Here is a 13,872-nt window from a genome sequence, read left to right as displayed (position 1 = left end):
AAAATATATATATAGAAAAAAATTAGCCTGTTATGGATGTTATTATATGCTAATTCACGACTGATTTATTTATCTTCCTCCTGCTAATTTAAGACATTTGGGTTGTTTCCAGTTTTCTGCTATTAGAGATAATGTTGCAATGAACATGTTTTACATATTCCTTGTGAATATTAAGAGTTTCTTTAGAATCTGTACTTAGAGTGAAATTGCTGAGTCATAAGGTCTGTCACTGGGGCTTCTTGAGTCTTACTGGATATTGCCAAATTGCTCTCCAGAGTGATTGTTCCAGTTTACAACCTGTCAGCAGTGATTTTAGAGCCCCCATGGCTCCACATTTTTGCTATATATGAAATTGTCAGACTTCTTAATTCTTCCAAACTCATGGGTATGAAATGGAATTTTTTGCAGTTTTAAGTCACAGCTCCACAGTCGCTAGTTACCTTGAGCATCTTTTCCTGTTATTGGCCATTTAAGTTTCCTGTTCTGTGGCTTTCCTATTTATCCTTTTCCTATTTTTCAATTGGGTTGTTAAACCTTTTCAGAAACCTGACTTATATGAGTTTTTGTTTATTTGTTTTGTTAGTTTGTTTGTTGGTGTATTCTGGATACTAATACTTTAATTGTATGCATTGCAAATATCTTTGGCTTCCTATTTCCACTTCTTTTTGTGGTGTCTTTTGCCTTCGAGTACTTTCTTTATATTAGTAAATGTAAGCAACTCACTGGTCGGTCAGAATGTGATCACTTGCTTATGCTGAAGCCTTTGTTTAGAAAGTGTCATTAAGCTCTTTCTATGCCCGGGGTTTAATGCTGGGTATTAGGAATCCAGAGACATAGGAGACTTGTCCTTTCTCTAAAGTGATTTACCAAAAGTTGGAAATATAGAAAATGTGCCTAAGGAGACAAAGAACAATTTAAACTTGCACATACTAAGCACCTAATGAGACCATTAAGAATTCCAAAGAGGTAAGTAATTGCCAATGTGCAGATGGTTAGGGAAGGCTTTAAGGAGGTGGTGAAACTGAGCTTGGGACTTGAAGGAAGAATAGGGCTCACATTTATTGTTTGTACTACTCATTTAGCAATTAGTTACAGACTATTAAAAAGGATCACTAAAGAGGCAGTGTAGCCTTCCTAGACAAATTTTCCTTTTGCTCCAAAAGCTCTCGTTTTCTTCTTCCCAGCATTGAAAACCAGAGTTCTTTTTAAATGTCTGTTCTTACCAAACTGACCATCATTTACACTGAGATGTCCCAGAAACTTGAAGGCAAATATGTTTTTCTCTTGCTATGTCTTGAGCCTTCTAAACTTAACTGACTCCTAGAATGCTAGTGCTAGAAGGAACCTATGTCCTGCTTGTCCCAATCAGAAATTCCCATAGGGCAAGAACTAAGTTTCTCTCCCTCTTCCTCCTCCTCTTCCTCTTCCTCTCCCCCTCCCCATCTCCCCATTGCCCATCCTTGTGCCCAGGCCACAGCACATAGTTGGCACCTGTCAATTTTATATTTGTGGGCTGCTTAATCAGTTGATGGACAGTACATAGGAGGCACAGTATCCAGCACATTTATCATAACTTGATAAATGTTATAGTTGATTCTCATTATTTGTAGGAGTTATGCTTTATAAAGTTGCCACAACACTGAATACTACTGAACCATTGCTTGTAGGGGAAACAGAGGATAGGTTCCTGTGAGCCTCTTGTGAGATTTTCATCAACCAACCAGTACATAACCTTGTTTTATGTGAGTTTCTGTGTAAAGACACCTTATTTAATATATATTGTTGATTCATCAATATTGAACTCATAAGCAACAGCACTGTAACTCATGCCTGAGTGAAGCTTATCTAACACATGTATTTTCTCTGTAAGGCACATCAATCTTCTTGCGCTTAGTACTTAAGCTGGGGGTGGTTGTAAGTGGTAAAATCACCAACAAAAACCACGGAAGTGTGAAAAACATGGTGAAAAGGACACTTGTTGATGGTTTGAGAGCTGACACAAGAAGGTAGATTGATGCCTTGTTAGACCTGAGCTGGGAAAGTGAATGTCAGGCAACTCATCTTTCACCACTTGTACATGTCCACGAATGACTGGAAAAGTACCACAAGTACTAATTTGGGGGTTACAAATAAGTAAGCAGGCAAATTCACAGATACGAAGTCTGTGTGGATCAGCTCTATATGACCTTAGTCTTTTCCCCAGAGGAAATATTTGCTAATATTTTGTTGTATTTCTTTCCAGTCTCTTTTTCTATAAATATTTTTACATAATTGAGATCATGATATAGATAAAATTTTATAGTCTTTTTTCACTTCACTGTATAAGTATTATTACAAATTATACAAACTTTCTAACATTTTAATTTGTTTTATTGTGTTTTATTATTATGTGCTTGCATCATAATTTATTTTTGGATATTTAGCTTACTTCTAGTTTTTAGCTCTTCTAAATCTGAATGCCCTTCCTTTTTTAGCAGCAGCAGGCGCTCGTTAGTCATTTCTCCCCCAGGCCGAACATCTACAGTCTCCAGCTCTCTTAGCTCACCTACCAGTCCCTCTGCACTGTCCTTCAAGGATGAGAGTGAATCTGTCTTAGCAACTGAGCAAGACCTGGCACCTGATGCAACTCAGGGAGAAGATAATTCTGAGATCAAAGAAGAGCAAGAAGAGCCCTTAGGAGATGAGGAAACAGAAGAGGACGGGTCTGAAGCAAGTTCCTCTGAGGAGGAAGAGTCTCTACCAGCCTGCAATGGCCCAACCCAGGCCCAGCCCTCTCCCACCATTGAGGGTGGCAAGTCCCAGGAGGAAGTTTTGCCTTGCTCTGCAGCTCCATCACCAGGCAGAGCCCTGATTCCTTCAGAATCAGAGCAGCCTTCATCTGCCCCAGAAGTAATCCTCCGAACCCGCACCTCAAGTGAAGGATCTGAACAACCAAAGAAGAGAGCCTCTATCCAGAGGACCTCAGCACCACCTAGTAGGCCTCCTCCACCCAGAGCCACTCCGAGCCCCAGGCCCTCCTCGGGGAACATACCCTCCAGCCCTTCAGCCTCTGGAGGGGCTTCACCCACCAGCCCCAGGGCCTTCTTAGGGACTGGGACTCCAAGTCCTAGAGCCTCCTTAGAGGCCTCTTCTAATCCAGAGCCACCAGAGAAGCCAATAAGAACTCCGGAGGCCAGAGAAAAGGAAAACACCCACAATCCAAACCCAGAAGAACTTTGTACTTCCCCCACTGTGATAATCCCTCAGGTAAGAGTGGATCTGGTTGGGTATTTTTTTTTTTTTTTTTTCAGAGATGGGGTCATGCTGTGTCGTGCTTGAGTGCAGTGGTGCAGTTATAGCTCACTATAGCCTCAAACTCCTGGGTTCAAGTGATCCTCCCCACTCAGCCTACAAAGTAGCTGGGACTACAGGTGCATGCCACTGCGTCCAGTTATTTTTTTTTTTTTAATTTTTAGTAGAGATGGGATCTCACTGTGTTGCCCAGGCTGGTCTCAAACTCCTGGGCTCAAGCAGTTCTCCCCCAAGAGCCTCCCAAAGTGCTGGGATGACAGGCGTGAGCCACCGTGCCTGGCCTTCATTCTTTTTTATAACCTCCATGTTGATCATCTTTATTATAGTCAGGTTGTCCCATAGTTGGTAAGTATAGTCTCAGGAATACTCTTGGACACCTTTTTTGGTTCTGGTGATTGTTTCCTGTCTTCATAGCAATTAATTCAGTAATCTACTCTTAGGGTAACTGACTCCTACAAAAGGCTTATCTCTAATATTATGAGCAGATTCTTATTAATTTCTTTCTTTTCCTCCAAATTCTGGGAATTGCTAATATAAAGAACCTACGAATGGCATCCTGCGCTTTACCTCCTTTAATGGGGATGTGACGGAAGATCTAACTTCAGTTTATCATACCTGTGACGTGGTAAATAGACCCTGAGAAAAATAGTAGCAAATTTCCAGGGTGTGTCTTCCTTGATGATAGACACCTAGAAGCAGGAACTCACAAAGGGAAGTAAAGAAAAGCAAAAGGGGCTGGGCACAGTAGCTCATGTCTGTAACCCCGCACTTTGGAAGGCCGATGCAGGAGGATCGCTTGAGGCCCAGGAGTTCTAGACCAGCCTGGGCAACATAAAAAGACCCTGTCTCTACAAAAAATAGAAAAATTAGCTGGGTGTGGTGGTTTGCACCTGTAGTCCCAGCTACTTGAGAGGCAGGAGGATCGCTTAAGCCCAGGAGTTTGAAGTTGCAGTGAGCTATGATAATGTGACTACTGTACTGTAGCCCAGGCAACAGTGAGACCGTGTCTCAAAAACATAAAATTAAATTAAAATTAAAAAAAAAAAAAAAAGGAAAGCAAAAGGGACAGCCTTTTGAAAGGTGAGAATATAGATGAGAAAAAATTGAGAGATACCCATTGGAAAGCAACTATTTCTGTGAAGGATCTGGAAATCAAGTCATATTCTATTCAAATTATATGGAAGGCCATCATATAAATGAGGAATGTGACTTGTTCTGGGAGACTCCAGAGGGCAGAACTAGGTAGGCCCTATGTAGAAAGATTTTTTTTTTTTTTAATATATTTTTTCTTGCTCAGGGGCCATACTAATCGTCTCTGTATCATTCCAATTTTAGTGTATGTGCTGCCGAAGCAAGCACAAGATTTTTTTTTTTTAATGGTACATTTTGGATCAATGTAAGAGGAGCTTTCAGCAATTAGCTTCATTTGAAAGATGGGATGGAAAAAAATTATGGGGGAAGGACAAAGGGGGCACAAGTTGTTGACAAAAAGTAAAACGGGATGGGCCACCTTGAGAAATAGTTTTCTTTCCTTGATGTTAAGAGCTAAGGATAGGCTGGGCACAGTGGCTCACACCTGTAATCCTAGCACTCTGGGAGGCCAGGGTGGGAGGATTGCTTAAGTTTAGGAGTTCAAGTTTAGGAGTTCAATAAATAAATAAATAATAAGTAAGGAAATAAAAAGTAAGTAAGATCGACAGTCGGGTGTATTGTAGAGAGGATTATGGTGATGTCTGACTAGATGGCACCAAGATTTATTAATTCATTCCGCAATTACTTACTAAGCCCCTGCTATGTGCCAGGTACTTTTTTAGGAGGTAGGGTATGACAGTGAACAACAAAAAAATCCCCTGCCTTCCTGGGGCTTATATTCTAGTGCAGAAAGACACACACAAAAAAGAATAAATAAGTAAAATTACAGTCTAGTGGGTCAGGAGTCTGACACCAACCTGGGCACCATAATGAGATCCTGTCTCCACAAAAATTGTTTAAAATTAGCCAAGTGTGTTGGTATGCACTTATAGTCCTAGCTACTTGGGAGGCTGAGGTAGGAGGATCGCTTGAGCCTAGGAGTTTAAGGTTAACAGTGAGCTGTGATTGTGTCATTCACTCCAACCTGGGCAACAGAGTGAGACCCTTTCTCCAAAAAATAAAAAATTTTCTATTTTACTTTGTAACGTATTACATGATTTTATATGTCCGATCATTTTAAGGAGTAGGCTAGTAACACTGTTCTCCCTGGGGAAGAGGTATATAGGATACAACCTCCTTTCCCCTGAGGCTGTTACACCTAGCCTCACCAGTGGGATTGCTTTGGTCATCTAAGGTGACATATTTATCCTGTGGAATTAAGCAACTAGAGCTTCCTAGATCCTATCAGTGTCACCTATCCTCTGAAGCTTGTATTCTACAAGATTTGCTCACTTCCCTTGCAGGTGTATCATAAGTCATATTTTCTCTCAAGCAGAATTATGGACATATCACATGTAAAAATGGGTAAATAGAAATATAACCACGGAAAAAATCTGTTCTTGCTCAGCATTTGAATCATCTGAGAGAGAAGAAAGGTTTTGATAACTTTCTGGGAGGTAATACTACCTTTGAGCTAATTTATGGCCTGGAAAGGGAGGAGGGAATAAGAAGGAAATTTTCCTTAAAGGAGAAATCACAGAATTTCAAGTGGCTATCACATTGTTAGAAATTGGTTCTATTTAAAAAGATGGATTTTATAGGGTGTGAATTAAATTTCAGTTAAAAAAAAAATTGTTTTAAACCTCAGAGTACCAAAGTCTTTTCCTGGCATAGCAATTCCTAAACAGGGCTTTCTTTTTTCTTTCTTTTTTTTTTTTTTTAAAGATGGGGTCTCCTTATGTTGCCCAGGCTGGGTTACAACGAGTATTCCTAGGTGTGATCATTGCACACTGCAGCCTCAAACTCCTGTCCTCATATGATTCTCCTGCCCCAGCCTCCTGAGTAGCTGGGACTACAGGCACACACCACTGTCCCCAGCCCAGATGGGGCTTTCTACATCCTGGGTTCCCATCTCAGAACCTAGAGTTTTTCCAAAAGAAACCATTTTACCATTTGCTTCTCCTAACTGCTTGTCATGGGTTAGGATCACTTAAGTGTGAGAATTGCACTGCCTTCTTAAGGAGGGTTAGTCTAAAAGTGACAGGCAGTAGATTTAAGACCTCACACTCCCATACAGACATGTCACACAGATCACATGATGTTTGATCATAGAAACAACTCTGGAGTCCAAAGACCTGGTTTCCTGTCCCAGCAAGTCTTTTCACCATTTGAATCTTGGTTTCTTCATCTGTAAAAGGGTGGAGGAAGGCCGCCTCTGATACCTTCAGGCTCTGGTGAAACATTATATGTTTGCCCTTTGTATTACGTATGACCCTTGCAAAGTGTAAGGCACAGAAGACCCTTCCAAGCAGAGGTGCTGGGGAGACTGAGCCACCTCTCATGAACAGAACACTTCTCTCTGTAGGGCCAAGGCCTTCAGCTTCAAGTCTCTGCAGTTCCAGGAGAGAACAATCTCACAGCACCCGAGCCTCAAGAAGAGGTAAGGAGACCAGATACACAGGGAACAGTGTGGGTGGCAAGATTGGGCACTGGATGGAGAGGAGTTTGGCTACAGGCTGGAATCCTCACCGTGGGCTACAAGTACAAGGAGAATCCAGCAGGAAACCATATCTTTAGAGCAAAGTCAAGCAGGTGAGAACCAAAGGAACCAAGAACGAACTGGGACTTTATGATGTCTCTGTGCCCATTTCCCAACACTTGGCCTTAAACTAGGCCTGTCTCATAAGTGTTATTTAATTATATCTGAACTTTTTTCAAAAAGTAGTTACAGAGGTTAAGATATACAAAAAGAATACCAAAAGGTCATATGTATATTATACAGTCATGCATTGCTTAACGAGATTATGTTCTGAGAAATGTGTTGTTAGGTGATTCTGTTGTGTGAACATCAGAGTGTACTTACACAAACCTAGATGGTATATCATACTACACACCTAGGCTATGATCTGTACAGCATGTTACCATACTGAATACTGTAGGCAATTGTAACACCATGGTAAATATTTGTATATCTAAACATAGCTAAACATAGAAAAGGTACAGTAAAAATATGGTATAGAAGATAAAAAATAGTATACCTGTCTAGGGCACTTACCATGAATGAAGCTTGCAGGACTGGAAGTTGCTCTGGGTGAGTCAGTAAGTGGATGGTAAGTGAATGTGAAGGCCTAGGACATTACTGTACACTACTGTAGACTTTCTAAACACTGCACTTAGGCTACACTAATGAAAAAAATTTCTTTCTTCAATAATAAATTAACCTTAGCTTACTGAAACTTTTTTTTTAACTTTTTGACTGTTGTAATAACAGCTTAAAACACAAATACATCGTACAGCTACACAAAAATATTTTTTCATTATATTCTTATTCTATAAGCTTTTTTTTTTTTTTTTTTTTGAGACAGAGTCTCACTTTGTTGCCCGGGCTAGAGTGCCATGGTATCAGCCTAGCTCACAGCAACCTCAAACTCCTGGGCTCAAGCGATTCTCCTACCTCAGCCTCCTGAGTAGCTGGGACTACAGGCATGCGCCACCATGCCTGGGTAATTTTTCTATATATATTTTTAGTTGTCCATATAATTTCATTCTATTTTTAGTAGAGACAGGGTCTCGCTCTTGCTCAGGCTGGTCTCGAACTCTTGAGCTCAAACAATCCGCCTGCCTCAGCCTCTCAGAGTGCTAGGATTACAGGCATGAGCCACTGCACCCGGCCTTCTATAAGCTTTTTTCTATTTTTTTTTTTTTTCTTTTTAAACTTTTTGTTAAAAACTAAGACATAGAACCAGGTGCAATGGCACGCACCTATAGTCCCAGCTACTGGGGAACTTGAAGCGGGAGGTTCACTAGAGCCCAGGAGTTCAAATCCAGCCAGTCCCGGTAACATAGTAAGATCCCATCTCTAAAAGAATTAAATAAATGGGAGGAAAAAAAACTAAGATAAAAACATACATATTAGACTAGGCCTACGTCAGAATCATCAGCATCACTGTCTTCCACCTTCACATCTTGTCCCGAAGGTCTTCAGGATCAGTAACACGTATAGAGTTGTCATCTCCTATGATAACAATGCCTTCTTCTTGGATACCTTCTGAAAGACCTGCCTGAGGATGTTCTACAGTTAACTTTTTTCTTTTTTTTTTTTTTTTTTTTTTTTTTTTTTGAGACAGAGTCTCACTCTGTTGCCCAGGCTAGAGTGAGTGCCGTGGCGTCAGCCTAGCTCACAGCAACCTCAAACTCCTGAGCTCAAGTGATCCTCCTGTCTCAGCCTCCCGAGTAGCTGGGACTACAGGCATGCGCCACCATGCCCGGCTAATTTTTTCTATATATATTTTTAGCTGTCCATATAATTCTTTCTATTTTTAGTAGAGATGGGGTCTCGCTCTTGCTCAGGCTGGTCTCGAACTCCTGAGCTCAAACGATCCGCCCACCTAGGCCTCCCAGAGAGCTAGGATTACAGGCGTGAGCCACCGCGCCCGGTAACTTTTTTCTTAATAAGTGGAAGGAGTACACACTAAAATAATAATAAAAAGTATAGTAAATACACCACATAGTTGTTTATTTTTTTTTATTCTTATTTCAGCATATTGTGGGGGTACAAAAGTTTAGGTTACATATATTGCCCTTGCCCCCTGCCTCCCCAAGTCAGAGCTTCAAATGTGTCCATCCCCTAGACAGTGCGCATTGCACTCATTATGTATGTATACACCCATCCCCTCCCCTCACCCACATCTGCCCGACACCCGATTAGTGTTATTCTTAAATGTGCTCTTAGGTGATGATCAGTGAAATCAATTTGATAGTGAGTACATGTGGTGCTTATTTTTCCATTCTTGGGATACTTCACTTAGTAGAATGGGTTCCAGCTCTTTGCAGGAAAATACAAGAGGTGCTATATCACCATTGTTTCTTATAGCTGAGTAGTACGCCATGGTATACATATACCACATTTTATTAATCCACTCATGTATTAATGGGCACTTGGGTTGTTTCCACATTTTCGAAATTGTGAATTGTGCCATAGTTGTTTATTATAAAGTATTATGTCCTGTATGTAATGGCATGTGTTATACTTTTATACAACTGGCAGTGCAGGTTTGTTTATACCAGCATCACCACAAATGTGTGAGTAATCCATTGTGTTATGCCATTACAACAGCTACAATGTCACTGGGTGATAGGATTTTTTCAGCTCAATTATAATCTTATGGGACCACTGTCATATATATGGTCCATGATTGACTGAAACATCATTATGCAATGCATGACTGTATGTGTCATATGCTTATACAATATACTTTCATATATACACACACAATATAGCAAAATAACTCAGAAGTATATGAGAGAGACAAGACAGTGACACAAAATGGAGCCATGAATTAAAGTACAAAAAATGCATTCTATGAAATAAACTTAATACGGATGGACCATAAAATTGGTTCCATACTTTCTAACATCCAAGAACAAAAGAAAAACCTTGTCAGTTCACTCATTCATGATGCCCATTATAAAGAGATGGCAAATGATATAATGAACAATATCTGCAACAAGTTCTTGCAATAATCCCAACAATGAGTTTCACATTGTGTCCCTCAGTACAGACCAGTGGCATTACATGAAATATAATTCAATAGAAGCAAGTTGAGTTTTTACCCCCCTTAAGTGGTTGATGGAGGGCAGGCCAGCACCTAATACAATCATGTTTACTTTCCAGGTATCTACAAGTCAAAATGCACAACTCTGAAGAGGAATTGCCAAGACCCTCCCATACACATGCCTCCCCAGAGAAGCTCCTCAACTAGAGGGTATAGGTCAGAGGGATATAAGAGCCAGCATTCATTTCTAGATTCTCAAACAGTATGAATGCTGGTGGTCTCTAAAACCTGGCATTATTGGAAGCTGAGGAACAGTCTTATGGGAGGGAGGGAGGCAAGCAGTCTTGGGAGAAGAGAATGTTAGACTCAGGGAATACTTAATTCAGGTTTTAGCATTTTTAGAAGACTAAGACTCTATGTATCAATTAAAATGGGGCTATAAAGCAAAAGTATCTATAGACAAACACTTGTCCACACGGAGACACATAACCACACATACTCAAAGAATAGTGAACAAATATGTCTTTGACTTACCACTCATTTTGCAAGACTTAAAGCCAAAAGAATAGATTTTTCAGACTGTTAAATAAAGTATGATTCTGACTGTATATGGATTCTTTGTTTGACACAGGGCATTACTCCAGCCCAGCACACTGTTTTCCACTTGGGCAAGGTTATTGATTCTGCCCCAGGTTCAGAAAGCTTTAGTTGCATCCCTGACCCCTAGCTCACCCTACCTCCTAGCTGTAATGATGATGTCAGGGGACACATACTCCTCAATCCAGATACACTGCTCCATGCCCTCCTCCCTTTGGTTAATAAGCAAATACCCTTGGGAAGGTGTTATATTTTAGAGTTATATCTAGTGTTTACAATCTAATATTTGGTGCGAATAAGGATCTGAGCAGGATATTGGAAGATATAAAACTCCAAGTGAAGGTAAAGGATGCAAAGTATAATAATAATAATAATATGGAAATGGCATGGAATTTGGAGTCAGAAATCCTGGATTCAAGTTCTGTCGTTTGCTTTCCATGAAAATATTTGTAAAAACATTAAAAGTAGTTCTGAAGTCCTGCCACCTTGATAAATACACATATACATGCAAACACTCTTCCATATTTGTTCAGTCACTCAGCAAGCATTTATTAAGCATCAACTCTGTGCCAAGCACTGAGAACTAGTACTAGGTACGGGGGAAACAATGAGAGGAAAAAAGTAAGAGACAGAATATTGAGGAGGTAGCTGAATGGGCAGGATTTTGTGATGGTCTAAAAGGGGACACATGATGAAGACTGAGGTTTTAAGGAATCAGTAGGTTAGGCTTGAGAAACTAGAATTTGGTGGTGCCATTCCCTGAAACAGTGACTATAGGAGATAGTGTATTTATATGAGTTCTCTGGTTACAAGCAACAAACTGACAAAATTAAGCAATAAAGGATATGTTAGAAGGATATCAGAACTGAAAGAATAGCCAGGCTGCAGGAAAGAACAAGAGCCAGCCCAGGGATATCTACCGCGGGAATGTGTGGACAGTTCCTCAAGGCAGCTGCCATTGGAAGACTCAACTTCAGCTACCACCTGCCAATCTGTCCTCCCCAAATCCAAATTCCTTAGAGAAAGAATCTGACTGGCCCAGTTTGCATGATGTGTCCATCCTGTGGCCAGGGAAATGGAGAACTATGGCACTGTTACTTACTGTGGGACTGGGGAGGTGGGGGGTGGGGGAAGGCGTGTTGATGTCATTGACTAGAAGATCAGTCAGTGGTGGCAGGGGTTAGTGGCGAGGAGGGTGGATTCAAAGACATGAGGAAGCTTTTGGGGATGATAGACATGTTCTTAATTTTGATTATGGTGATAGTTTTATGGGTATATACATGTGTCAAAGCTTATAAAATTGTATATTTTATGGGGAGTTTATTGTGCATCAGTTATGCCTTAAGCTATAAAAACAAACCTTAGGAGTCGCCTACAAGCATTGGACACAAGGAGTTTGAGGTACCTGTAGGATTTTCCAGTAGATGTGTCCATTAGGGAACTGGAAATACATGTTTATATTTGGGAGTCATTTTTTTTTTCTCAAATCTAATCCTGATACTCTTCTTTAAAAAGCATAACCTTCAAAGGATCGCTACTGTGTACAGCAGTAATGGGGAGGAGGTTGCATTCCCCCCTTGAGGAGAGGGTGGCTTTTCAAATTATAAAAGCCCTACTGCCTCTCCCTTTTAATGTTTTTCCTAGAAAGCATTCCACTCCCTTGGCATTCAGAACCACTGCTGGGAGTGCTACAGGGAAAGCACTGGGAATACAAGGCCCTTCATGATCTGCTTGGAATGCCCCTCCCATGTTCATCTGCAAAATAGTTCAAGTTTTTCCTGTCCAGGGCTTTCCCTGACCCTCATATTTGGGGTGTGCCAGAGAAAACTTCTTGGGACTTAACGGGGTCTGGTGAGGGAGAGCAGCAGTAACTGCTGTGATAGAGGTACAACTGAAGTGGAAAATTTTACTAAATCGTAAGGTTGGCACATTGTTGTTTGCATATGACCCTACGGAAGGCTCTAAGGAGGCAGGGGAAAGGGCTAGCATGCTCATCTAGGGTGATAGTACCATTTGGGAAAAAAATTGTTTACCTTGATTTACAAAATGGTAGAAAGGCTGGGGCTTAGAAGACTGCTATCCAGGCAGCAGCACAAGATGGGGCTGAATGCCAGTAAAATTGGGTAGAGATGAATATCTCTTGTCCTCTGTCCTGAGGCCCCTGGGGGTTTGTTGAGAAAAGGATGGCTGCTCCAGTTTCTGAGGTTTAGCATTTAGTCCTTGGAGAACACTGGTGGTTCACCATCACATGAGGCTTCATCATTTACCTGTATGCATTTGTACATACATACATAGAATTAATTACAAGAGCTTCACCCAGTCCCTGCCCTCCAGCAATCTGAAGGACCATACTGATAGATTGGGTAAGACAGAGAACTCTAGAAACATGACATATCCAGGATAAATAGGATACACCAAAGAGCATACTATGCACACTGCTTACAATAGTCTTTATTTTATGCCAGATTGGATGCTGAGCATGGGCATATGGGATCCTATTTTTCTGAATGTTTATACTTTTAAAATGAAGTATGAGGCCGAGCATGGTAGTGAGTGCCTGGAGTTGTTAGGCTGAGGCAGGAGGATCGTGTCACTTAAGCTCAAGAGTTCAAGGCTGCAATGAGCTATGATCATTCCACTGCACTTCAGCCTGGGTGACAGAGCGAGACCTTATCTAAAAAAATAAATAAAATTTTTAAAATATTTAAAAATGAAGTATGTATCTATAGGAAAAAAAATCATGTATTAACAAACCTTTTTAAGGTTACTTGTTGTTTTTTTGTTTTGTTTTGTTTTTTTTGAGACAGAGTCTCACTCTGTTGCCTGGGCTAGAGTGAGTGCCGTGGCGTCAGCCTAGCTCACCGCAACCTCAAACTCCTGGGCTTAAGCGATCCTCCTGCCTCAGCCTCCCAAGTAGCTGGGACTACAGGCATGCGCCACCATGCCCGGCTTATTTTTTCTACATATATTTTTAGTTGGCCAGATAATTTCTTTCTATTTTTAGTAGAGACGGGTCTCACTCTTGCTCAGGCCGGTCTCGAACTCCTGACCTTGAGCGATCCTCCCGCCTCAGCCTCCCAGAGTGCTAGGATTACAGGCGTGAGCCACCACACCCAGCCAAGGTTACATTTTAAAAAGGAAAAAGATGCTTATGAGAGACTATTAACAACCATCAAATAAAATTGTGAAAAGTGTCAGTAAATCAGTAGAGAGTCAATTGGGCCAAATGGCCTCTGAGTTTGTGGTTCTAACAATCTTCAACACATAATAGAATATGCAGTGAGGCAGACAGACCCAG

At 40.9% G+C, this 13,872-nt stretch overlaps 1 protein-coding gene and 1 non-coding gene across 2 annotated transcripts in view; one reads left to right on the top strand and one right to left on the bottom strand.

Moving 5' to 3' along the window:
- BIN2 (bridging integrator 2) overlaps positions 1 to 10,582 on the top strand; it is a 32,378-nt gene extending 21,796 nt beyond the window's left edge. The window contains exons 10-12 of the mRNA XM_069490176.1: positions 2,475 to 3,246; positions 6,788 to 6,862; positions 10,097 to 10,582. Coding sequence (XP_069346277.1) covers positions 2,475 to 3,246; positions 6,788 to 6,862; positions 10,097 to 10,126 — 877 coding nt within the window. The 3' untranslated portion in view covers positions 10,127 to 10,582. The remainder of the gene's footprint in view (positions 1 to 2,474; positions 3,247 to 6,787; positions 6,863 to 10,096) is intronic.
- LOC138397723 (U6 spliceosomal RNA) lies at positions 4,547 to 4,650 on the bottom strand. Its single transcript, XR_011235849.1, has one exon. It is a non-coding gene; the product is annotated as a U6 spliceosomal RNA (small nuclear RNA).
- Positions 10,583 to 13,872: the final 3,290 nt, after the last annotated feature.

This window comes from Eulemur rufifrons, chromosome 16 (assembly GCF_041146395.1).
Source record: "Eulemur rufifrons isolate Redbay chromosome 16, OSU_ERuf_1, whole genome shotgun sequence".
Lineage (NCBI taxonomy): Eukaryota > Metazoa > Chordata > Mammalia > Primates > Lemuridae > Eulemur > Eulemur rufifrons.
Note: the sequence above shows the minus strand (reverse complement) of the source record. Positions and strands in the feature narration are given on the sequence as shown.